Genomic DNA, 27,042 nt, shown 5'->3' with positions numbered 1-27,042 from the left:
ATGATCACACCCAATTTTATGACTTTTTTGCAGCAGCTGTAAAGCAAATGCTATAGTGCATTTCTTTTGCGAAAATACAGAAGTAAACCCGTTTCCAGCAAAAATGTGGTAAACTGCAGTCACGTGAACACAGGATGCTGCAAACATCTGTAAATACAGGCCAGTTGCCAAGTGCCCCAAAGGCAGTCATGTGACAAGGGTGCATGAGTGCCTTGTAACTTCGAATCTGGGTTATAAGTAGCTTTTCCAGATGCCTCGTAACTTCAAATAGTCACTATGCACTAGTCACTATGCAATTTACTATGCAGTAAATTGAGGACGACCTCTATTTTGGTTTAAGACCCAGCTGCAACACTGTCATATACATATATAGACACCTGGCAAAGTAACTCTCATTCAGGAGAAAGCCTTTGCCATCTTAGCCGAGTATTTCTTGTGCTTTTAATTCTTTCTGGCATTACTGCTCATTTTCTGATAGGATTCCCAAAGAAAGGAGAAGAATGCTAGCAGCCACAAAGAAAGGCAGGGGAAGAGAATGTAAGTTTCAGGATCATATGCAGGTATTAATTAATCAATGTTATGCATTGATAACTACAATGCTTTATGGGTACTGCAATAGTCCCCATGAGGTTTCCAGATGGAATTCAAAGTGCTGGTTTTGACTTAAAATACCCTAAGGCTTGGCACTTACAGGACTACCTTCTCCACACAGAAGCAGCCACTGAACTCATCCAGTATGGAGTTGCTGCCAACTTCCCCCAGACAGATGGGGCAAAGGGGCAGTCTTCTTTGGCGCCAGCCTTCATATTACGTAACAGCCTCTGGACATTAGGTTGGCACTGTCACTATTGGCTTTCTAGCAATTATTAAGACAGAATGCTTGAGAGGGCTTTAGGGTGTAAATAATCCCCATTGCACTGAGCGTTTTTCTTTTCTTGATTTTTAGGTGTTCAAACCCAAGAGAAGGCCTCTTTGAAAAATAACCCAAGAGGTTATTTTTCAAAGAGGCCTTCTCATCTACTAACTTCTGGTTTCCTGCTAATCTTTCTTCGAGTTAGCAGTATCTTGAGGAGAGGAGAGAGTGCTGTTTATTAAACTGAATACAGAATGACAGAGTTGGAAAAGGCCTTGGGGATCTTCTAGTCTGACCCCCTGCTCAAGCAGACCACCATATACCATTTAAGACAAAAGGCTGTCCTGATGACCAGGACTTAGGGGACAGTATCAATAGTGTATATGTGCAGGTGGCCCCTCTCTCCCTGGTCACTTGCAGGCCTATGAATGCTGGGTCATGAAAGGACAGCAAGGGAAACACCCGATATTCTAACCCACCCAGGGACCGCTGGTGTCTTGGGAAACACCCAGAGTGAACAGATGGTGTCCTGGGGAAACACCCCAAAGGGAACATACTAGCTACTTCTGATGTCTACTTTCTTATCTATAGTGTGCCAGCCCTACAGGGCGAAGTCGTAATCTTATGTGTGTCAGCTTTGCTGGGTGAACTGCTTATGTAACCAAAGTCGGTATAAGAATGAGACATTTTTGCTATGTGAGGCTTTTTCTCTTTTTACAGAAGCCCGTCTCTATTCAGCTGAATAAACCCCTAAGTTTGAAGGCAACTTCTGGTTTCCTCTATTTTGTTATCAAGCGAAACCTCGGAAACCTGCACATCAATCCTCTTCTCAAAGACCTCCAGTGATGGAGCACCCACAACTTCTGGAGGTGAGCCACTCCACTGATTAATTGTTCTCACTGAAAGGAAATTTCTTCTTGATTTTAGGTTGGATCGCTCTTCAAAAAGCTTCCAGCCGTTACTTCTTGCCTTGCCCTCAGGTGCATTCGAGAATAGACCCCTGCCCCCTCTTCTTTGTGGCAGCCTCTCAAGTATTGGAAGACTGCTAGAAGGACCTTAGTCCTTCTCTTTGTTAGACTAGGATTTTTTTTACAGATCTACTGCAATTCTTTCAGATACGTGTTAGTAAATGTCTGGGATGGGAGTACAATTGTCCTGTTGTATAGAAATGCAGGAAATTGGCCAGAGTGGCTAAGGTTCCTCTCAAGGAAGTTTGTCCTCCCACAGATGACTCTTTTAGAACTTTGAAAAAAAATTTCAGGCACTACCATGACCTTACAGCATGCCACAAGGCTCATAACACTGGTCTCAAGCTTCAAACCTTATGACTGAGCAGTACAGCCTGTATTGCCATCTTTTATCTCACATTGTAGGTGAACTCATGTCTTTTTGATGCTCTAGCTCAGGGGTGTCAAACTCAATTTCATTGAGGGCCGAATCAGCATTGCGGTTGCCCTCAGGGGGATGGGTGGGTGTGGCCAGGGTGGGCGTGGCCTACTGGGTGGGCGTGGCTAGAGTGCGTATGGCCTACTGGGTGGGCGTGGCCAGCTCTACATCGTTGGCATCAAGGGTGCCTATGGGGGCCTGGGCAGGAGTGGGACAGATCTGAGGGTTTCTGGCAGAAGGAGGGTATCTGGGCCAGGGTCAAGGCAGTGGGGGCCGTTCCCTCACTGTTTCCAGGATGGCTTCGCGGGCCACAAGAAACCATTTCGCGGGCCGCATCCGGCCCCCGGGCCTTGTGTTTGACATGTCTGCTCTAGCTCAATATTAGTATCTTGTACATGTCTTCTGACTAGAAGGCCCAAAATTACCATTCAAGGTAGGGTCATCAGTTTAGGGAAAGCTCAACTAGCTTGAGGCTTCCTTGAATCAAATGTTCCCCAAGTATCATGGACAGGAAATCACCACGTAAAGGTTTAGAACCCATTTCTACAGGACAAGCAGAGGCAGATCTTGGGAGGTGGAGTCAAGAGGGGAATCAGCCTGGAGTCCTTACATTGCCACCAGCAATCCAAGTCCAATCCCCCCTTGAATTCTGTTGACTTTTATCTAGTGTCAAGTTTATGCTGACAGTTGACTAAATTCTTGTGTATAAATGTGAGCAATAAATCTTAACTGGAATTTAACATGTGGTCCTGATTCTTTGAGCCTGACAATTTCTGACCTCCGTGTACATACAGGAGAGGGGAAAATAAGTGCAGGCAATATCCAACTTCATTCAGTAGAATAAGTCGTATAACTCTGATTATGTCCAGCTTATTTGCTGCAACATTCACCAATGGTTCATTTTCGGTTTTGCACACTGAGTTCCCAAAAAAGAGCGCAGATATGCTGGTCTCACCATATCATTATAAACTTAAGAGATCAGCAGCTCAGGACCTGCATTTATGCAAAACACACATGGGCTATCCTACAAAGGTCAAAATTGTTCACACCAGAGGCACATACTACTTTTTTTTTAAATAGGCACAGGCATCTAAATTTACCACCACCCACTCTCCTTCTAAAATGAAGTAACTGTCAAAGAGAAAAAGAGGAAGTGAATGCATACCTAAAACCTGGGTGTTTTGAAACGGGTTTAGAATATAATGCTGGGGAGGGACCCTTTAGTTAGCCAGGATCTACAATGAACTTTTTTTTTGGGGGGTGGGGGGGGGAGTGTGTGGGGGGGGGCGAGATGAAGGATTGCAGTACAAAGGGAAATTGTGAAAGCTTCCAGGGCTGGGACTTCCCTCTCCTTAAAATAATAATAATAATAATAATAATAATAATAATAATAATAATAATAATAATAATAATAATAATAATAACAACAACAACAACAACAACAACAACAATAACAACAACAACAACAACAACAACAACGAGGTTGTTTTTTTTTTAGTGTTATCATACCTATTGTGAGATTTGTGATACTGTTTTTATATATTTCCTCCATCAACATTGTAGGGTGGCCTTAGTCTTATAAGCTGTCTCTCTACCATTAACGAATCATCAAAGATTTTGTTAATCAGGTGGCAAAAGTTAACAAAGTGCAACATATGACTGTCAACACTAAAATTAGTTATACACCTAGGCCATTTGTAGTTTTAACCAATGCTTGTGATCAAAATCTTGTTGCCAATTTTTCTCTTGGGAGACTTTCATATTATTCAATGGCATTCAATGCTAATCCATCAATTCACCGAATAAAGCAGTTCAAGACACATTGTTATAAACAGTAGAGGTTAAATACGCTTTGAACATTTTAAAAATACTTCCCAAACCATTTAGGTTGTCTTTCTATTTAAAACAATATTGACTTTGGATTTTGGTTTGCAAACAAGGAAATGAGTCCTTTGTTAGCTGCGTGCTTACATCACTCTTGACATAAATTGCCACCCTTCATATTCTGGGACAGCTATTTCAAAGACGGGATAACAGTTAAGCTAAGGAACACTTTTCCATCTTCCAAGACAACATTCAGAAGGGAAAAGAGAAGCCAGAGAGAGGTATGGAATTTGATACAGTTTTGTAAATTGCCTCAATTCTGTAGAGGATGGTAACTGATCCTTTGATTTTTGTCTGCTGCCTCCCCCCCCCCGCCACTTCAGCCCAAGGACACAGGAATCACAAGTTTGGTGTTGGGGGTTTAGATGGCTATTTTGTGTCTCGGTGTGTTAGGCTATCAGATGCAGAACATGGACAGGTTTGCCATGCCTGGGTAGCTGGCTTTGGAGTGAGTGAGTGATCCTAATTTTAAAGGAGAGTATTTGTAGTTCAGGGTTGAAATGAGGGGTCCTTGGTGCTCTCTGGGCTTGGTGGTTGATGTTACCCGGTGGGGTAATGAAATTATTTATTATTATTATTTATTAAATTTATATACCGCCCTTCTCCCGAAGGACTCAGGGCGGTGAACAGGCCATATATAAATAGAAAATACAAAAATTAAAAGAGAATTAAACAATTGCCCAATAAAAAACAATAACGATATAAAAACCCATTAAAAACCCTAAAAAACATCTGCAAGAAAGCAGCCAAGCTCAGAGAGCACCAAGGACAGCCCCCACCCCGCCTCCCCAAATCCTAATTTTATATTTGTGACAGAAAAAGAGTGATCGGGGTTTTAGACAGCAGACCTTGCAACTTTTCCCAATTCCTGTGTGTGTTCCTCTGGCTCAGTGAGCAAAAGCAGAATCAGAGGAACAGGAGGAGATGCTGGAGTGTTAAGAGGAACGTCAGACCAGCAACCTTCTTTTAAATACAGAGATGTTTTATGCTTAATTCCCATTTGAAAAAGAAACGGAAGAGGCAAAGGGCCACGCTCTTGACCCGTAGAATCGTGGTTTTCAGAACGGACTAAGAGAGGCTTTTGCTGCTTTGGTTTAATTTGGATTGGGAATCTGCCAACTACTGCACATTATTCAATTCGGGATCTCCACTTCTATATAATGCTGAAAAGCAACAGTCTGGAGAATGAGAATGTTAACCTATATCAGTGTTCCTCAACCTTGATGTTTGGGCCAACTCTCAGGGTTCTCCAGTGAGCACCTTCTGGGAGCTGATGTCCATACATCTTAAAGTTGCCAAGTTTGAGAAACGCTGATCTAAATGACAAATTTCGGATAGCAGAGAAAACAGTTTCCTATGCTTAAGAACTGACAAGCGAGGTTTAATTCTCCACATATATCCACCGTGCTTGATTTCCTCACTAGGAACCAAAACTGAATTTATTATTGTCTTTAAAATATTGGCATCCTTCTTCCCGGAGGGTCACTTACAATCATGCAAATCTTAGAATGAGCACAGAATGGGGCATGAGGAGAGGACAGTTCAGTATAACGACCTCTGTGAAAAATAATTGTTAAAACATCCGAACTTGCAAACAAAGAAGCATGTAAGGAGAGAGAATCCATACACAGTCCTGTCTGTCTCACTTCGACTTACAAGAGACACAGGGACACCTTATTTATTTATTTATTTTATTTTAATTCCATTTATATCCCGCCCTTCTCCGAAGACTCAGGGCGGCTTACAAATAACAAAGATTTCTCTCGGACATTTCAGTAAACATCTGATGATCTTTCTAAATAGGCTGCAGCCTAACATACAACAAACCACAACTGTCTCACCAGATGTGTTCTGCAAGAGCTCTTTCTCTCGTTAAGTCATCGAAAGAAGAATAAAACGCACACAAACTAAAAGGGCAAAGCGAGAAATTCAATTTTCTTACTTGCATTCTCTCCACACAATTCCCAAGAATTTGTAATGGATCAACTAAGGGGAAATGCTTTCCATTGCCCTAGTGCAGTAGAACAGTTTTCATGAACTGAACTGAATTGAACTGAACACCTTATTTGGCCAAGTATGATTAGACACACAGGGAATTTGTGTCTGATGCAGAAGCTCTCAGTGTACACGCAAAGCAACAGAATAATGATGATGATGATTCAAGGTGCTGGTGATGACCTATAAAGCCTTAAATGGCATGGGTCCGGATTATCTCAGGGAGCACCTGCTGCCAGCATCAACTTCCCATCGTCCTGTGCGCTCCCACAGGGAGGGCCTCCTCAAGGTCCCGCCGGTCAGGGAATGCCGGCGGGCGATCCCCAGGGGGAGGGCGTTCTCTGTGGGCGCGCCTGCCCTATGGAATCAATTGCCGGTGGAACTCCGGATCGCCCCCAACCTTCGTTCGTTTCGCCGGGACCTAAAAACCTGGGTTTTTGAGTTAGCTGGCCTGGACTGAGGGGTTTTAAGGTTTTTAAATTCTAATTTTAAATTTGGGGGCTATTGATTGAATTTTATTTTAATTTTTATATTGTATTGTTTTAATTTTGCCCTGTAAACTGCCCTGAGTCCTTCGGGAAAAAGGGCGGTATATAAATTGAATTAAAATAAATAAATAAATAAAATACCAATAAGAGGGGAAATAAAGAAGAAAATCTGTATTTTCTTTAATCTGTATCGCTGGGAATTCTGGGAGTTGTAATTGTAATCCTAGTAAGACTGAGCAACACCTGGGAGGATTTTTTTGACCCCTTAAATCAAGGACAATATAATCATTATAGACAGCCTGGCATCTGTCGAGATAGGAAACAAACAAAAATCCATTTATACTTCACAATACTTAATATAAAAATAGTATTTTTAGGGCTTCCAGGCTCAATAAGGAGCCAATCCACTTCTCGCTGGAAAAAGTGAAACGGCAACTTCATTGCAATTCAGCTTTTTCTTTACAGGTAGTCTTTGACTTACGATCACAATTGAACCCAAAATTTCTGTTGTTAAGTGAGACATTTAAGAGTGTTTTGCTCCATTTTGCAACATTTTTAGCCTCAGTTTTAAAGTGAATCACTGCAGTTGTTAAGTTAGTAATCCAGTCAAGTGAACCTGGTTTCCCAATTGACTTTGCTTGTCAGAAAGTCATAAAAGGTGATCACATGACCTGGCACACTGCAACCATCATAAATATGAACCAGTTGCCAAGCATCTGAAATTTGGTTGCGTGACCAGGGGGGTGGGGTGCTGCAAAATGGTCATAAGTCACTTTTTTCAGTGCTACTGTAACTTTGAATGGTCACTAAATGAACTGTTGTAACTCGAGGACTACCTGTACTAGCTGAGCCCTAAATAGCATCAGAGACAATGGGCGTTAATCCCTTTAGATTAAGATTAATCTAGATTAATCCCTTTAGTTAAATTGGACATGAACAACTATTAAGGTCTGATTGGTGCTGGGGGAACAATCGAAGGATAAATTCAGTTTTCAATCTACAAAATGCCCTTTAGGCTACAGGCCACATTGAAAGGAATCTTGGATGGAATTCAGATACATCAGGGGTATGTGTAGCATGAGCCTAGGCCAGGGGTCCCCAACTCCAGGTCCGTGGACCGGTACCGGGCTGCGGCATACCAGCAAGTGGTCCGCACAAACAAGCAAAAAGCCCCATCCATGGGGATGCAGGCAGCACACAAAACCATGCACTCTCCGATCCGCGGAAAAACCTCTTTCCATGGAACCGGTCCCTGGTGCCCAAAAGGTTGGGGACCTCTGGCCTAGGCAATATCAAGCTCAGGCAAAATCCCATGAATTTGACTTTTGGAAAGGAATCAGGATTGTTGGGCTGGTCATCAGCAGAGAGCAATCCTTCAAAGCCTTATGTGAATGTTCTTTCCATTTTATGTCTACTGTAGAGGTGCATCATGAAGCCCCAACTGTACTCCATCGTTATTTTACTGCTTACCAGAATTAACTATGCGGAAAACGCAGAAAATCTCAACAATACCCAAGATGCTGTAGCTTCTAACCCTCAACCGACTCTGTTTACTACCAATAACAACAACACCTCTGTTGCTGAATCCCCTGCAGACGATGTCACATCTGTTACCCAAGCTCCCAATGACCAGAAAACCTCTGCTCCTGATGACAATGTCACGTCTGTTACCAAAGCCAGCAAGGGCAACGCCACCTCTGTTACCTCTCGTGAAACAATTGTTTCCGAAATCCCTGCGGACAAGGTCACTGTTCTTCCTGAAGCACCCAACAGCAATGCCACACCTGCTCCCAGCCTGGCTCCCAACATGTCACCAGTTAGCACCACCAAAGGATTTACAAGGACAACCGGGAGCGCCAGTGTATCGATAAAAAACCAGACCTCGAATCCTATCGTGGCTGGAAATGCAACCACACTACGGATCAACAAAGTCCCTAATACGGTCCATAAGACAAAAAGCCCTGCTTCGACCAAACCAACTACTAGGAAAGCCACTGGGAACAGAACCAGCACATTCCCGGTGCCTTCATTATTTGCAATCGTGTTGCTTGTCGTTTCTGTACTCTGTTTTTAAGAAAGCACGGGTTCTGTTGTACACTGCCATTCTGGGCGAAGGGGGAGGGCTCCCCCCCCTTTTTCGCTGTTAATAAATGTGCCATAGTCTGTTCTTTCATAAGTTCTCCGATGCATTTGCCACAATCTTCTCTCTCGCCAGCCTTCAATGGAAAAACTGCCAATTTTCTAACCAAAGGAGTATGCCGTTTTGCTTCAGTTAGGTCAGACTGAGTATGGCTATGACTCTTTTTTCAAAATCACAGCTAATATTATAAACAAGGCAAACGCCAACAGCTTATCTGTGCTGTTGGGTATGTGAATGGCTAATCTTTAGCCATCGCTTTTTAGCGTATCCATTAGTCTTCCTGTATGTAAATAGTCTTCTTTTTCTAAAAAGCAAGAGCCCACATTTCTCTTACCGTTCCTTCCCGTTTGCTTTATTTATATTTTCACTGCAGTAAGTGGAGGAATTGGGATGACTCCCTTCTGTCTCTGAAATCCATGACTTCCCCCGTTGCTTGACAATCAGCAGAAAAAGTCCTGAAATCAACTGGGAATATCTCCCTTAATACCCTTAAAAGCTTTCAACCACCCAGTTTTTATTTATCAGATCTACAACAGCTAGGATGCTACTTTAGGTTTACCACAGCTCATGACCACCCAAAAATTTACAACATGCAACCAAGAAGCACTCTCGGAAAAGAGGCAGGCACTCACACCTTCGAGATTCAAAAAAGGTTTGCAGTCAAACTACACCACGAGGAAAGCTGCACGTGCAACCTTTCCTTGCTGGAGATCCCTGAATGGACCTACAAGGACTGTTGAGCAGAACACAACTGAGACTTCATGGGTCAGGACCAATTGCGTGGAAATCCCACCAGAGACTCAATTTTTGTTTTGGCAATCAACAAAATTTCCTTCCAACCAAGACTTTTGGCTGCAGATGTTACCTGCATATATATATGCAAACAAACAGCCACTACCACACACTTCTCCCAGAAGAACGAAGCTGAAGCCACCAGCCTGAGGATGACGGATGAGATTTCGTCAAAACGTTGCTCTTATACCTTCAATTCTACGTGGGAAAAAACCCTTGTTAACTATTAGATTACCTTGCTAGGCCCCAAACATGGGACAAATCTTTATCTCCTGTGTCAGCCTATCCCAAAGGCCATCGACAGGCAGTAGTCACACCGGTGACAGCTCATATTTGTGTAAATTTTAAATTGCTAACAAAGAATTAAGGGAGACTGATATGCATTTCAAACTTATTAGTTTTCATCAGTCAGCCATACCCTTCCGAGATTCGAACCTGGGCTGATTGCACATTAGGCAGTTGTCTTTACCTCTAAGCCACAGGCTCTCTCTCAATATATATATATACACACACACACACACACATATACACAGTGCTTTTTTTGTAAAAGAAAAAGGTGCCGGAACTCATACATGTCATACAACCCGTCTTGCCTATCCTACAAGGTTCCATCCAAAAAAGGTGCCGGAACTCCGTTCTGAGCGTTCTATGACAAAAAAAGCCGTGTGTGTGTGTGTATGTGTGGGTATTTACGTACAGGAGGATATAATGTGTTTTCTATTGTTGTGTTCATTAAAAGGCAAACTGAATTAAGGTACCAGTAATGCAAATTAAAATGGCTACACAAAACTCCTTCTTTCAGACATCATCACGATAGCAACCAACAGCTTTTCCCAAACCTTTGCCTTCCACCGCTCTTCATATTCCAAAAATACAATGCATAAATTGTAGATGAATATTGCCCTTTTTAACATTCATATGTAAAGAATAAGGGGGGGCGCGATGGCTGAAGTGGGTAAAAGCCAGTGGTGGGATTCAAATATGTGAACAACCGGTTCTTTGTGTGTATGCCGCTTCCAGAAGTCCATTCTGGGCCTGAGCAACAAAAAATTAGCTACCGGTTCTGCCGAAGTGGTGCTGAATCCCACCACTGGTAAAGATGCCGAATTTGTCAATTGGAAAGCTGACAGCCCAGTTTGAGACCCGAGCACCATGTGATGGGATGAGCTCTTGTTCCTTGCTCGGCTCCTATCCACCTAGTAGGTCAAACGCACACAAATGCAAATATAGGTAGTCCTTGATTTACAACCACAACTGAGCCCAAAACGTTTGTTGCTAAGTGAGTTGATAAGTTGAGTTTTCCCCTTTCTTGCCACAGTTATTAAGTGAGTCACTGCAGGTGTTACGTTAGTGAAACTGGCTTCCTCATTGACTTTGCTTGTCAGAAGGTCACCAAACATGATCACATGACCCCAGGACACTGCAATTGTCATAAATAGGAGTCAGTTGCCAAGCATCTGAATTTTGATCGCCTGACCACGGGGATGTTGGAATGGTTGCAAGTATAGAAAATGCTCATAAATTCCTTTTTTTTCCCCAGTACTGTTGTAACTTTGAACAGTCACTAAATGAACTGTTGTAAGTAGAGGACTACCTGTAGATAAACAAGATACCATTTTGGTGGGAAGGTAACAGCCATTCCGTGCACCTCGGCGTAAAATCATGCCGGCCACATGACCATGGAAACATCTTCCAACAACGCTGGCTCCCTCGGCTAAGAAATGGAGATGAGCAGCACCCCCTAGAGTCGGACTTGACTGGACAGGGGAAACTTTTACCTTTATGCGGAGAATATTTAACCACTCAGGGACACTGTGGGAGGGAAGCTGGATTGGGCCATTCCTTTCCCCAAACAGCCTTACAACTTGCCCCAGGAATACTGCTGATTGTGATGACTTCTAGATAATGAATTGGTGAGATCATGGGTAAGGTACAATCTGTTCTATATGTTTGCTTAGCTAACAAAAAAAAAACACCTCACCACTCAGAAGAAACTAATATATCCAATCCTTTATTTGCTCATATCTGATTTGTGCAACATTTAAGGCTGCATTTTTTTCTCTATGTTGACTAACCCTATTTCTATGTACTTCTCAGGCTTTTGAATTTTGTGGACATATTGCTTTGTTTTCCCCCCACCCCTCCTTTCACAAACATTCTCCGTAGGAAAAACTATGAGATCCAAGTTGGCATTAACCGTATGAGAGATAAACCTTCCTCTTCCTTCTCTTTCGTTTTCTGCTAAACAGAGCAACTTACTTGCAAGGTTTTGAACATGATTAAAGCAGGGTGGAGAAAACATGTAAAACTAACTGGACCTCCCTTCAGCTTCTCCCTAAAGAAGAAGTAAGCCTCTACTTTTACGTACCGTTCAACCTTACTAAGAGGGCAGCCACTGCTTGAGGTTTAGACAAAGTAGAAAGCAAACTATTCTTGGTTAATATAAAATATTCTTTGCATTTAGTAAGCTTATTCCCAATGTAATCATTCAACTGCCATGGCCTTCAAGGGGTGGCTCAGCACTGTTTTTCACGGGGGGGGGGGGGGAAGCCATACATCGATAAGGGCAATATGAGTTGAAAACAGCAAAGAAGCCTGGTTGATGACAGCCTGTTTGGTGACTTTGGACCAATTACCCAATTCAGCTCAAAGAGTTGGTGTTAGGTGGGCAAGTAAGAGAAAGTATGAGTTATATTCCCTGCCTCGGGTTGTTTATAAAAAAAATAATTAATTCAGTTGGGATTAAGAAAATCTAATAAAAAGAAGAGAATCGTAACCAAAACCAAAACCTATCTTATTTTCCTCAAGAGCCTGATGACAAGAACTCAGCATCTCTGCCTTCACAGATGATTGTGAAGGATAGCAAAGATGCAGTGGAACTGGCAAGCCAAGCAAAATATTAACACCAGAGAAATGTGATGTTTCTATTGGTTGTTTCCACTGACATTGCTTGAAATCTTAGCACTGTGAAAGCCTGGGTTCAACTCAGAGGGGACAATCCTGAAGGCAGAACAAGAAGCAACGGATGGAAACTAATCAAGGAGGGAAGCAACCTAGAACTAAGGAGAAACTTCCTGACAGTTAGAAGAATTAACCAGTGGAACAACCTGCCTCCAGAAGCTGTGAATGATCCAACACCGGAGGTTTTTAAGAAGAGACTGGACAGCCATTTGTCCAAAATGGTATAGGGTTTCCTGCCTGAGTAGGGGGTTGGACTAGATGACCTCCAAGGTCCCTTTCAACTCTGTTATTGTTATTTGCTAATACCAGTGAGGAAATGGCTCACTGTTAGTCTTGTTTTCTGACAACCACGCCATGAGGGACTTCAAAGATACGACGGCTTGCCTGCCAGTTCTAAAGCATGCCAAAACCAAAACTCTTCCAATTTTCTTGCTTCCTTGGTGATTCAGTGCAAATGTATCTTTAAATAAAAATGCTCTGTAAGCTTTCTCCTGCTCAGAGGTTTAACAGAACATATTTTAACAGTCTCCAAGACAATCCAAGATAATTGTTCTGTTAAGCTATGGGTGTCCAATCTTTTGGCTTGCCTGGATCACACTGAGTGAAGAGGAATTGTCTTGGGCCCCATATAAAATATATGATATAGCTAATGTGTGCCAATAACAAACATCCTTTATTTTTAAAATATTTTTTAATGATCTTGTGGAGCTGCATTACTAGCTGTCCAGGGCTGCATGCAAACTCACAGACAAAAGGTTGGATGCCCCTGTATTAAACAAAATAAAAAATAAAAATAAAAAGATGTTTTCCCTTGCTTTCCAAGGGAACCAAAATATCTGACTTACAAGACTTCAAACAGAAAGCGGTGGTTAACAGATTGTCCTGGAAAGCACCCACCAGGCAAAATTTTATCAGAACTCAGTCCAATTCAGGAGACCAAAGCCCGACAACCTGCAGTTGGGAGCACACATGACCAGAGAGCAGGGAAAGCAAGTGCCAACATCTGAACAATAGCAGGAAACCTTCAAAAGTCAGAGACCGTAGCCCTGATAACATTGAACTAAACAATGCTTCTACCTACGGCGCAGGAGAAAGTGGCACGTAGCCCTTAAGACGGCAAGTGACCCTCCTGACTGCTGAAACCATGCTCTCAAAAGCAGCACTGCACAACAAAAATAGAACTTAATTGCTACATGCAAGGGACTCCAGAACAGTACTTTTACCAACTTCATCAGACCTCAAGAAGGACACACTTTTGACAGGCCTACTACCGCAACTATGGCTGAACCAACCTCCTCCGGAAAAAAACAGCTGTAACAAGAAAAGTATATCCTGTGACACCCCGACAACCAAGGTTCAATCTCCACATTACTTTTCTTTCGTGCTTAGGTTTCAGGTGCATCCTTGAATGACAGGGAAATACACATTCTTTGTCAAAAAGGACAACTGTTGTAAAAGAAAGCAAGGTCGTTGTTTTTTCTCTCCAAAGCTGGAGTTCTTGATTACTGAGCAATAGCAAAAAAGACGGAGGCCAGCTTTCTGCTGATGCCCTGATGACAACTCTCACCATGTAAGCACCACTAATGTGGCTGGGATCCACTGATTTGGGAAATACTACCTATTTACTACCTATTTGCCAGTCTTATCTCCCTTTCCATTTCCTTCCTTTTCCTTTCCTTTCTTGGCTGTCATTTCTATCATATCTCCCTCCTTCCTTCCTTCCTTTCTCTTTCTTTCTTTCTCTCTCCCTCCCTCCCTCTCTCTTTCTCTCTTTTCTTCCTTTCAGAATTGGCTGCCCAACTCCAGGTCAGGGAAATATATAACCCTAAACCCTAAAGATGGATTTAACTAACATTAAAGGTAAAGGTTCCCCTGCACATGCGTGCTAGTCGTTTCCGACTCTAGGGGCCGGTGCTCATCTCCGTTTCAAAGCTGAAGAGCTAGCGCTTGTCCGAGGACGTCTCCCTGGTCATGTGGCCGGCATGACTAGACGCCAAAGGCGCACGGAACGCTGTTACCTTCCCACCGTAGTGGTCCCTATTTTTCTACTTGCATTTTTACGTGCTTTTGAACTGCTAGGTTGGCAGAAGCTGGGACGAGTAAGAGGCGCTCACTCTGCTATGTGGCACTTGGGATTCGACCCGCCAAACTGCCGACCTTCTGCTCGACAAGCTCAGCGTCCTAACCCACTGAGCCACCACGTCCCTTAACTAACATTGCTCATTTACAAATCCCAAAACACAGAAGCTTCTTTTAAACTAAACCCAATAGCTACAGAAAGAAGTAAAAGTGCTATAGGAACTAGCAAACACAATTATTTAAAGGAAGTATTGAAGGAAGAAGTTCTAAGCATTAAATCACAATTTACCGGTGATCCTAATTGGAGGGGAGAAGCAGGAGTGAGCACCAGCGAGGGAGTGCAAGGTGCTGATGCGCCCTCTTGTGGCCATATTGGGAAAGTATCTGTGTTTGTTTATTGAGGCTTAACCATGATTATGCATTGCAGAGTTGTAGGCACTGTAGAAGTAACTTTGTTTTCAGCATTGGTGAAAAATGACTTTGGTGAAGGCTGGAGTCAGATGCATTGCTGTAGGCCATGGTTTGTTTTATACATGGCTTACTGAATAAGCTACAAGCCATAATTTGTTATCTACAATAGCATATAATGACTCTATTAGACAGTTTGGTATAGTGGTTAAGGTGCTAGCCTAGAAATCAGGAGATTGGGAATTCTAGTCCCACCTTAGACATGAAAACCAGAAGAGGAGAAAGAGTAAGTAAGTGAGTGAATGAGTAAGTAATAAGTAAATAAATATACAATGGCATACACAGTACTACAAACACAAACCATCAAATGGCTTATTTATTACGTTTATTCCCACCTTTATTATTTTTGTAAATAACTCAAAATAGTGAACATTTATGTGGCTTGCTATGTCCCAAGGTCATGTAATCACCTTTTGTGACCTTCTGACAAACAGGTGAATGGGGAAGCCAGATTCACTTAACAGCCGTGTGACTAACTTAACAACTGCAGCGATTCACTTAATAACTGTGACAAGAAAGGTCGTAAAATGGGGCAAAACTCACTTAACAAACGTCTCGCTTGACAACAGAAACGCTGGGCTCAATTGTGGTCATAAGTCGAGAACCACCTGTATTGTGATTCGTAAACCCAGGCATTAAACATTACCTTAAAATAATAATAATAATTTGAACTCTGGTTGCCTGGAGGAAAGTGAAACTAAAGGATCCCTGCAAAGAAATGAAGTAGAAGAAAGATGGCATAATCTTGCAGACAGATTTCACCAGCGGCATTGCCCTGCTTTGGAGACACATGATGCCATAGCTACTGATGCTTTTGAAAAAAAGAACCACTGTTTCTTTTCTCTCACCATGAAACCACAAGTCTCAAAAAAACCCCAACCCCTTTGGTGTCCTATTCTTCATTCATCTTTCGTTGGGCAAGGATTACCCTGCTATTCTAAAGAGGCAACCATTCCAGGAAAGGTCGCACTTGGTAATACACAACCATCATTCCTAGGATACAAAGGCTACACAACAATGTTACTATTGACACTACTAATCTGTGGAATGGCTTGCTTTCACAAGATGGGGTGCTCCACCACTGACTGGGCAGCCAGCCGTTTGTCAGAACGGGAAGGGGTCTCCTGCTTTGAGCAGGGGGTGGGGGTGGGCTAGAAGATCTCCCAGGTCCCTTCCAACTCTGTTGTTCTGTATTGTCTGGACCCTTTTCAGGCCAAGATATGAGAGGCAAACAGCGCTGGTGGCATTTTTAGATGACCTCTGAGAAGAGAGAGATGGGGGAAGTACATCCATCTTTGCTCTTCTTGGCCTCCCTGTGGCCTTTATGCCATCAACCCGTGGTATCTTTCTGGCCCAGTTGTGAGAGTCGGGGGTCTCCCAAAACTCTTGACCAGTTCAATGGAAGATCCTGGCTTTCCTAGCACTACAAGTGGAAAAACGACCTGCTGCTTCCCATGAAAACAATACTCTTCACTCTTAATAACTGCCAGATTAATTGAAAGTTGACCTCCACAAGACCCCAATCAGTTCTGTGCCTCAGTAAGGCAAGCAACTGCCTTCAACTCTCCCAATCTGTCTACCTTTCTTTCTTGCTTATACTTCTGGGAAGCGGTGCCAGGAAGCCCAGCTTCGGTCCCGGGACAGCCCAAGAAGCAGAAGCAAGAGGGAAGAAAAAAAAGTCCCGTGTTTTTCAAAAGGCAACTGGATTTTCTTGGCTTTGTTCCTTGAAAACGTTTCTCTTCTCGTCCAAGGCGGCTTCTGAAAAACTGAAGACCTGGTCAGCAGGAAGGGGAAGAAGACGGCAAAGGTCAGCTGGGGTGGGTGGGGGGGAATGCAGCGCAGCAAGCAGCCAAAAGGGCATAGTAGGGGGAGCTGAATCACCCCTATGGACGAAAAGGCAGGTGGGCTGCCAAGTGCCCGAATTCTGATCACATGACCAAGGGGATGCTGCAATGGGCTGTAGCGCAAGGACCCAGGTCATAAGCTCCTTCCTTCAATGCTGTGGGCCCCCTGGCCACGCAAAACTCAAAAGGAAGAACGGATACCACTGCGAGAAGGCAGTCCCATGTCCAGGTTCTGATCCACAAAATGCTTTAAAGACAGCAACCAGCACCTTGAAGTGAACCCAGAAGCAAACTAGTAACAGCCTCTATCTTGTCGCCGAAGAATGGAGATGATAAAAGTACCAACGGTTAACTACTCCCCATATGGGGATGAGACAGCATATAGGGTGGAGGTACAAAAACTATCCATATGGTGTAGTAACAACAACTTGCACCTAAACATCGGCAAGACGAAAGAGATGGTGTTAGACTTCCGGAGAAAAAAGGAGGAACCTGCCCCACTTCACATCGGGGAGGACTGTGTAGAGAGAGTTTCCTCCTTTAAATTTCTGGGAGTCTACCTCTGTGAAGATCTGACCTAGAAAGTTAACACAACCCAGGTGGCTAGAAAGGCCCAACAGAGGCTTCACTTTCTTAGGATCTTGCGGAAGAACAGGGTAGAACAACAGCTAATGACCCTCTTTTACCGGTCTACCATAGAGAGCGTCCTCTCGTATGGTATTGTGGTTTGGTATGCTGGTCTGACAGCCGCGGATAGGAAAGTATTACAGAGGGTAGTGAGCACAGCACAAGACATTGTGGGCTGTTCCCTGACACCACTGGATGACATCGCCAGGGCTCGCTGCCTTGGAAGAGTGAGGAAGATTCTCAGGGATGACTCACACCCTGGACGGTATCTCTTTACTCTCCTACCATCGAGTAGGAGATATAGGAGTATAGCCAGCCGTACCAACAGGCTGAAAAATAGCTTTTATCCGTGGGCTGTTAGGCTTTTAAATGGGACATAATCTTATGCAGAATTGACTTGGGAGGCCGGTGTGTGGTGTAGTTGGTTCACATAGTGTGGTGGGATGGAGGGTTTGTTGTCACTGTGTGTTAGGGGGAGAGAGCACGGGGGGAGGCTCAGCTAATCTCAATGTACACATGTTGTACTTTGACAATAAAGGTTTATTATTTATTATTATTATTATATCCTGCAGGCCTATTAATGTAGTTTTATTTGCTGTTGAACTAGCAGGCACATTAAAATCTGCTTCGTTAGAGGCACCCGATTCCAGCTTACTAGCTTGAAACTCCGCCACAATAAATTGTTTTATTGCTTTATTTTTCAGCCTAGACAACTTTTAAGACAGGTGGGCTTCTTCAGCTCCCCAGAATTCCCTAGCCAGCATGAGGCATTAGAAGAGACCTGTGGAATTCTGGGAGTTGAAGTAACTTACATGGGCCAACTGTTTGGTGCCTGTGGTGGCTTAAGCAACGGCTTTCTGGGCCAAGTGACGTTTCCAGACGATCTAGAAATGTAGCCCCATGTAGAGCACAAAGTAATCAACAGGGAAGTAACCAAAGCATTCATGACAATGAGAGGTTTCAGCTTGGTAGAAGATGTGAACCTACCAATTGGTTTTGGTTGGTCATGAAACGGAAAAGATATGACTCAACAACAGGCTGCTTCTCTTCTCCCCAGCATTTTGCAATTCAGAAATCTAAAATCAGAGGTAAGTCAACTTTGCTCCCTTCAGGCTGGAGACTACAACTCCCATCAGTCCCAGCTGGCCAAGGGCAAGGGACTCCAGATACACCCGCAAGTTGTGTTATGTTACCCACCTAAGCTAAAATGATCCTTGTTGAGAACTTCCTTTTTTTCTAAAGCCTCTCTGAGTTGGCAGAATGTACAGGTAGTCCTTGACTTACGACCACAATTGAGCCCAAAATTTATGTTGCTAAGTGAGACATTCGTCCAGTGAATTTTGCCCCATTTTACGACTGTTTTTTTGCCACAGTTGTTAAGTGAATCACAGTAGCGGTTAAGTTAGTAACACGGTTGTTAAGTGAATCTGGCTTCCCCATTGACTTTGCTGGTCAGAAGGCCGCAAAAGGGGATCGCATGACACCCCCCCCCCCAGGAGACGGCAACTCTCATAAATATGAGTCAGTTGTCAAGCATCTGAGTTTCGATCATGTGCCCATGAGGAAGCTGCGATGGTTGTAAATGTGAAAAATGGTCACAAATCACTTTTTCCAGTGCCGACAAAAACTCCAACAGTCACTAAATGAATGGCTGTAAGTCCAGGACTGCCTGTTACACTCCCTATTGTACCTCATCACTAACCAGCATCTACATGCTCCTTGCTGTGAACCTTGCAATAGAAAACCCTCAAACTCAAGCTACACGTTTCGAGAGACTTGGAAAATGAAAAGAGCAAATGGGAGATACCCTGTTAACGTTGTGGATATCGAATGCTGTCAATATTGTCCGTGTAATCATGCAATAACAAGAATTAGCTACAGTGCTTTGCTTGCTTAAAGCACTACAGGCAGTCCTCGACTTACAACTATTCGTTTAGAAATTTGTCCCTGCCTTCTTGAGGCTTCATAGTGGAAGAAAACTGCTTTTTTGATTTAAGTTTAAGTTTAAGTTTTATTTAATTTGTATACCGCCCTTCTCCTTGGTAGGGACTCAGGGCGGTTCACAGGGCATATATAAAAAGACAATACAAAAATTAAAAAAGATTAGACCCATGCCCAGTTAAAACAGTAATACAAATCTAAAACAACAAATTAAAACCCATAATCCCCCGTCAGGCCAGACCAGCCATTTCAAATAGGTGGGTCTTCAGGCCACGACGGAAAGTTCGGAGGTCTGATGCCATCCGGAGCTCTACCGGCAGTTCGTTCCATAATGCCGGAGCGCCCACAGAGAAGGCCCTCCCCCTGGGGGCCACCAGTCGGCATTCCTTGACTGGCGGCACCCTGAGGAGACCCTCTCTGTGGGAACGCACAGGGCGGAGGGGAGTTGATGCCGGCAGCAGGTGGTCCCTGAGATATCCCGGCCCCATGCCATGTAGGGACTTAAAGATCGTAACCAAGACCTTGAACCTCACCTGGAAGACAACTGGTAACCAATGCAGCTCGCGGAGCAAAGGTGTAACATGGGAGTACCGGGAAACTCCCAAGACAACTCTCGCGGCCGCATTCTGTACCAGTTGGAGCCTCCGAGTGGTCTTCAAGGGAAGCCCCATGTAGAGAGCATTACAGTAGTCAAGGCGAGAGGTCACGAGCGCATGAGTGACCGCACACAGGGCATCCCGGTTCAGATAGGGCCGCAACTGGCGCACCAGGCGAACCTGGGCGAAAGCCCCCCTAGTCACGGCCACTATATGATCTTCCAAGGTAAGCCGTGAATCTAGGAGGACTCCCAAGTTGCGAGCCCTATCCACGGGGGGTAAGAGCTCACCCCCCATAGAAAGAGATGGACATTTTGAATGTCCCGGGATGCCGGAATGTACAGCCACTCAGTCTTGTCAGGGTTGAGTTGAAGTCTGTTCCTCCCCATCCAGACCCGAACCGCCTCCAGGTAGCGGATTACCACAGAATGTGGCTTTCTTGGTTATACAGGTAGTGCTCGACTTACAACAGTTCGTTTACTGACCGTTCAGTTACAACAACAGTGAAAAAAGTTACTTAAGACCATTTTTCGCATTTAGGACTGTTGCAGCGTCCCCGTGGTCATGTGGCTTACATTTGCCTGCTTGACGACTCACATTTACGATGGTTGCAGTGTCACGTGATCGCCCTTTGCGACCTTCTGACAAGCAAAGTCCATGGGGAAGCCAGATTCACTTAACAACCATGTTACTAATTCAACAAATGCAGTGATTCCCTTAAGAAATGTGGCAAGAAAAGTTGTAAAACACACCAACAAATTTCTCACTTAACAACATAAATTTTGGGGTTGCAATAGTGGCGAATATCTGTAACTCAGGTGTAGGATGGAGGCGAAGGCTCGTTCTCCGAGCTTGTGGGTGGGTTTCTGAACATTTTTGAAGGTAACATCTTCAGCGGCGTTTCTCCTAAATGCCCTCATAAATTTTGGGCTCAATGGTGGTCTTAAGTTGAGGACTACCTGTAGTGACGATTACTACGATAATTTTCTTGGCTGCTGTATAATTGTTTTAATTGCTTTAGAATTATTCGCCACCTGGTTGACATGGACGGCTATAGAAATTAATAATAATAATCCCAAATCCTTGGGAAGGACACAATAGGTAAATAAAAATGCCAAATCTGGTCTAAAATTCTAGCTGATTGTACAACCAAATACAATATATAATATTATAATAATTAATAACCATAGTTCAGTGATCAAAGGAGATGCAGAGGCTATTAAACATCAAGGTTGGGGAATTATATACAGATCATCCTAGACTTACAGAAGTTCATTTAGTGACCATTCAAAGTTACAGGGGCACTGGAAAAAGTGACTTATGACCATTTTTCACACTTCCAACACAACCATTGCAGCATCCCCATGGTCACATGATCAAAACTCAAGACACTTGGCAACTGACTCATATTTATCACATTTGCAGTGTCCCGGCAGTCATGTGATCTCCTTTTGCGACCTTCTGACAAGCAAGGTCAATGGAGAAGCCAGATTCACTTATCAACCATGTTACTAACTTAAGAACTGCAGGGAAGAAAAGTCGTAAAATGGGGCAAAACATTTGTGAAAATGTCTCACTTAGCAACAGAAATGTTAGCTTCAATTGTGGTCCTAAGTCGAGGACTACCTCTATCTGTTCATCTATCTTTCCTTAAAGCTATTTCTAAGACCACGCTCGGAAATTCTGCATCTGCAAAAAGTAATCATAAGCTTGTTCAGGCATGTACTGAAACATCACCACTCCTGTCCCTTTTCACGTAACAAACTTTTTAAAAAAATCCCAAAGCAGAGAACATAACTTCCTTCATTGAAATTTACTTTACGTTTGTTACCCTGGTAAAATGTTCACAAACATATTTGCAAACTGCAACAGCCAATCACTGGAAAGGGGGGGGGGAGAGATTTATGATTACTTCATCAATCTGAAGTGTTATTTAAGGGATAGAAATTAGTAAACAACTATCAGTAACGCAATCAGCATCTCAGAGGCTTCTCTGGATTTTGCTCCGATCACAAAAGCACCTAAAACAGAACAGGTATGGAATTAAATTATTAAATAAATAGATAATTAAGAATATGATCTGGAAAGATATGCTCTGAGCGGTGGCGGCGATAAGGATGGAATTTTTACGTGCAAATTAAGTCCCTTAGGAAAACTCCTATTGCAGTTTTAGAACAGTGGCATTCAGATGGACATACGAGTCAATGCAACTAACGAACTAGAACTACAGAGGCAAATGCAAAAAATATACATTCTTACAGATTAGTCCTATAGTTCTCTAATGACTCAATTTATTCATTAATTACTCTACATGTGTCCTTGGGGAATTCTGGGAATTGGAAGTCCACACATTTTAACATCGCCGAAGTTGAGAAACAATGGTACAGAAAAAAGGATGCCAACCCACCCAAGAGGGGCCAGGTTAGAATTAAGGCAAATGGGCGAGCTACTAAATCAGCAGATCTAATGGGCCTTACTTACTCCCAAGATTTCCAAACAATGTGTCACGATGACAGATTCTGGAATTACAGTTCTAAAAGTTTTCTGGGGAAGCCTGAATTAAGTGTGACTCTAGGTTGCCTAGAATCACCTTGGTGAAATGGATAGCTTGGAAATTTAATACTAATTAAATAATATTAAAGCAAGATGATTTATACGACACAAGTTGTAAGCTCTGCAATTTGGTTTTAACACCCTGACTTAAATTTCCTTCCAAGAGAAGTCCAACTGCCTCCCTCATTAATTATTTGAAATGTTAAGGTAAGCATCAAAGGATTGTCCCTGTTAATTTGATGCACTTGCACTGTTTAAATTATTTTTTTAGCTTTTTGGTATAGAACATTTATCTTGAAATTTGCTTCAGGGCCCCCAGTCAAGAGCAAAAATTAAGATACAGACAAGACTATAAATGGGGAAAGCTTTGCTAAGTCAACTTGTGAGGCATCAATGGACTATTTCTTGCAGTGTTATGGAAGGGGCTAACCAGAGTCCCCCCTTCTGCTCCAACATTAAACTGGTATCGCTCCACCAACTGGATGCCTATTTGAAAAGCAGGGTTGAAATCTTTTAATAAAATAACTGCCCCAATTGATTTTTTTTAATTTTCTATTGTGGTGTTTCTGCAAAATGTTTCATTTAAATGCTCAGTAAGGTAAAGAAAACTCTGCTGAGAAGGGGTTCTTTTTGGGGGGTGGGTGGGTGCGCAGGACAGGGTAGGAACATCCCCACAGAAGTAAGCCATTTGTGTATGCAGGAAGGATCATTAACCAGAATGCTAGCAACGAAATCACTGTCCAAGTATGGAATTTTATATCGCCAACCCCCTGCTCAGGCAGGAAACCCTATACCATTTCAGGCAAACGGCTGTCCAGTTTCTTCTTAAAAACTTCCAGTGTTGGAGCATTCACCACTTCTGGAGGCAGGTTGTTCCACTGGTTAATTGTTCTAACTGTCAGGAAGTTTCTCCTTAGTTCTAGGTTGCTTCTCTCCTTGACTAGTTTCCATCCGTTGCTTCTTGTCCTGCTTTCAGGTGCTTTGGAGAATAGCTTGACTCCCTCTTCTTTGTGGCAACCCCTGAGATATTGGAACACTGCTATCATGTCACCCTTGTCCTTCTCTTCATTAAACTAGACATACCCAATTCCAGCAACCGTTCCTTATATGTTTCAGCCTCCAGTCCCCCAATCATCTTTGTTGCTCTTCTCTGTACCCTTTCTATGTAAAGCTTATGTAAGCCTTCCATGCAGACCAGACAAGAAACACAACCAGATGAGCGAATTCTACTTTATTACAAGGCTACATTAATAGAATCTGGCTGAAGGTAGAAATCGCCCGCTGTCTGTTTTTATTGCTTGATTAGGTAGGGCAGATCCTTTCCAAGTGTCTTTCATTGACATTTGCTCAGTTAATAATAATAATAATAATAATAATAATAATAATAATAATAATAATAATAATAATAATAATAATAATAATAATAATTATTATTATTATTATTTAAATTGTATACCGCCCTTCTCCTGAAGGACTCAGGGCCGTGAACAGGGCAATACATAATAAAAACCAGGATACAAAAATTAAAAAGTAATTAAACTACAATGCCCGTTGTGGGCTCTTCACCCTTTTATTTGATTGTTCCCTAAGCGGGTCTTCCCCTCTCCTGTCTTAACATTTCCTGACAGAACAATTAAGCAATGCAAGGGCTTGCCTTCAGAAGTTGTGGGCGCTCCACCACTGGAGGTTTTGAAGAAGAGATTGGACAGCCACTTGCCTGAAATAGTATAGGGTCTCTTGCTTGAGCAGTGTTGTGATTCAGGGTCAGCCTGTGGCTTCGGCAGTTGGGTTGGACGACTCAGAGGAGGAGGAGGGGGGTGTTGAAGAGCTTGCTGATGATGGCCTTGAGGCTCCGCAGAGCCCTCAGCCAGGCCCCTCCCACCTGGTCACGACGGAGACCCAGCTGTGTGAGCCTGACAGCGTGGATGAAGATGACCCACAGCTGGCCCTGTTCAAGGACGCCCGACGCAGGAGGCAGTCAATCAGGAGTAAACAGGGGAAGGCAATGGGGCACCTCGGAAGGAGGCAGAGAGAAGCCACGCCCTGAACTGTATAAAAGGGGAATGCGTGGGAGGGCTGGTTTGCTGAAGGCAACTGCTTGAAAAGCTCCTGTTTCATGGTTCATGTTTGCTCTCTTTGCTCTGTGTTTTTATGTTAATAAATTTGGCAGGCTTAATTCCAGCCTCTTGCCTTCTTCTAAAAGGGGTTGTCCCTGCCTTTTCTGCAGGGCCGGTAGCAGGCTGGTACAGAACAAGCAGGGGGTTGGACTAGAAGACCTCCAAGGTCCCTTCCAACTCTATTATTCCATTTTTCCAAGGTCATTCTCATATTCCATTACAGCTTGACATTTTAGACCAATGTTTCTCAACGTTGGCAACACTAAAATGCGCGGCTTAGGGAATTCTGGGGGCTGCAGTCCACACATCTTAGAAGCTGCCAAGTTTGAGGAACACCGGTCTAGACATTCTCCCACTGTGTTCAGTCAGAGCTCTGATTTGTTTTGGACAATGAAAGCCAGTTCTTAAAAGTAGCTTGAGCGAATCGATAATGTTCACTGTTTACAAATACAGGATGAAGAGGCAGATGAGATGGCTCTGGCCAGTGGTGATGCTTGCAATCCTGAGCGAACTTCTCTGGACTGCTTCTGCAGAAGGCGAGGCCGCTATGAAAGCAAACGCTACTAAGAAACCCGCCGAAGCAGCCAAAACAACCAAGTCACACAGCAGTGTTCCTATGCCTGCTATCCCTCTCATTTTGACTGTTTCATCTTTATGTATTTTCTTTCTCTCTCAACGTAAGCTTTAAAAAAAAGCCTGTTTATTAGAGGAATTGTAAGTTAAATTCAGAAGAAAATAATCTGTCTCTGACAAATCGTTTGGTATCCCTCTTGTCCTTCTGAAGTGTATGTTGCTTTGTTAGCAAATCCACGGCAATGTGTGATTTTTAAAATTCCGTTTAGCTTTCGCATTGTGATGGTAAATGGAGACACTAGGTTAAATTATTATTATTAATTGTTGGAACGAATGGAAAATCTTTAACTATAACTATAGAAAATTGCTGTATTAAGTAGGCTTTATCTAGAGGAAAGCTGATTGACCAGAATCTGGAATACAGAATCAAAGGCCACATCGATAAAACTGAAAGATTTGTGTCATGTATGGACTATTTTGAAAAATAATAGAAAGACTCAATCAAGACTTTTATGTAATATGTCCTACATTAAATGAAATCTGATAAAAAATGCTTACAAATGTACTGCTAAGCTTGTAAGCTGCCCTGAGTCTTCGGAGAAGGGCGGGATATAAATGGAATTAAAATAAAAAAATAAATAAATTTCTCTCATGAATTATTTGGGGGAGGAATAAAAATCTAGCAGTTCTGAGATCTGTGAACACTATTTCAAGAAAATCCATTAAAATAATAATTCCAGGAAAAATATGTTCAATTTCTGCAAAACAGCATGCAACTAATCAACCCCAATCTATTCAGTGATAGCATGAGTCTATTTGTCCAGTGGTAGCTATCTGACACATAGCTTGCTACCCAAACATGAACAATTTAAAGAACAAATACAGGTGGTCCTCGACTTACGACCAAAATTGAGTCCCAACATTTCTGTTGTTAAGTGAGACATTTGTGAAGTGAGTTTTGCCCTATTTTATGACCCCTCTTGCCACAGTGTTAAGTGAATCACTGCAATTGATAAGTTAGTTACACGGTTCTTAGGTGAATCTGCCTTCCCCATTGATTTTGCTTGTCAAAAGGCTGCAAAAGGTGATCACGTGACCTTGGGACACTGCAACCGTCATAAATACATGTTAGTTACTAACCATCTGAATTTTCATCACATGGGCATGGGGATGCTACAAAGTGTGAAAAATGATAAGTCCCTTTTCAGTGCTGTTGCAACATTGAACGATCACTAAATAAACTGGGATAAGTCAAGGATTACCTGCACTTTAAAACATTTAAAACTTGCAATACATGCCCAATAACAATATATAGGTAAGCCTAGTACAGATCACGTTTGCCACGTACAACTACAGCAGCATGTTATTTCGTAGAAGTCTATGTGACAGGATAGGGCAGGTGGTCCTTGACTTACAACCGTAATAGAGCACGCCCATTACAGTTGCAAATGGTGACTGATGTTAAGCAAGAGTGCCTCGCTTAATGAACCCCACCTCCTGCTTTGCCTGAGGTGGTTGTTAAATGAACACACGGGTTAAGTGGAGCATGGGGTGCCTCTAGGATAGGGGAGGTCCTGGAAGGCTCCCGAGGCTCTCCCCACCCTGAAACAGCCTGTGATCTGCTTCCCACGCCTCAGAGTCTCCACAATCTTTGGATCTATTTCCCTTTCCCCTGCTAGGTCCCGACAGGCCTTTCAGGGGCCCCCCCATGCCCAGTCCCCTGCAGGCCTTTGCCCCCCCCCACC

General features: G+C 43.1%; 2 protein-coding genes and 1 long non-coding RNA gene across 4 annotated transcripts in view; 2 read left to right on the top strand and 1 right to left on the bottom strand.

Annotated features, from left to right (window-relative positions):
- Nucleotides 1-27,042, bottom strand: part of NF1 (neurofibromin 1) — a 239,910-nt gene that overhangs the window by 107,251 nt on the left and 105,617 nt on the right. The gene's annotated exons all lie outside the window — the stretch shown is intronic.
- On the top strand, nt 1,410-8,773 carry LOC308679457 (uncharacterized protein). Of its 2 annotated transcripts, none has more exons than XM_081346623.1 (2): nt 1,410-1,722; nt 8,027-8,773. In XM_081346623.1, exons 1-2 carry the CDS (start codon nt 1,699-1,701, stop codon nt 8,678-8,680), a joined length of 678 nt encoding a protein of 225 aa, XP_081202749.1. In that variant the 5' UTR covers nt 1,410-1,698; the 3' UTR covers nt 8,681-8,773. The 2 variants fall into 2 exon arrangements, 1 of the variants encoding a protein (XP_081202749.1); XR_014028775.1 differs by lacking the exon at nt 1,410-1,722 and adding an exon at nt 4,226-4,344.
- LOC308679469 lies at nt 11,368-25,850 on the top strand. The gene is made up of 2 exons (XR_014028783.1): nt 11,368-11,463; nt 25,178-25,850. It is a non-coding gene; the product is annotated as an uncharacterized lncRNA (long non-coding RNA).

This window comes from Vipera berus (assembly GCF_964194415.1).
Source record: "Vipera berus genome assembly, chromosome: 1".
Taxonomy (NCBI): Eukaryota; Metazoa; Chordata; class Lepidosauria; order Squamata; family Viperidae; genus Vipera; species Vipera berus.
The sequence above is the reverse complement of the archived record's forward strand: the minus strand, read 5'-3'. Positions and strand labels throughout refer to the sequence as shown.

Excerpts from the sequence above, each read along its gene's own strand:
- LOC308679457 (XM_081346623.1), top strand. The coding sequence starts at position 1,699 with ATGGAGCACCCACAACTTCTGGAG. Across the intron at positions 1,723-8,026 it reads AGCACCCACAACTTCTGGAG|AGGTGCATCATGAAGCCCCA; the intron begins GTGAGCCACTCC and ends TGTCTACTGTAG.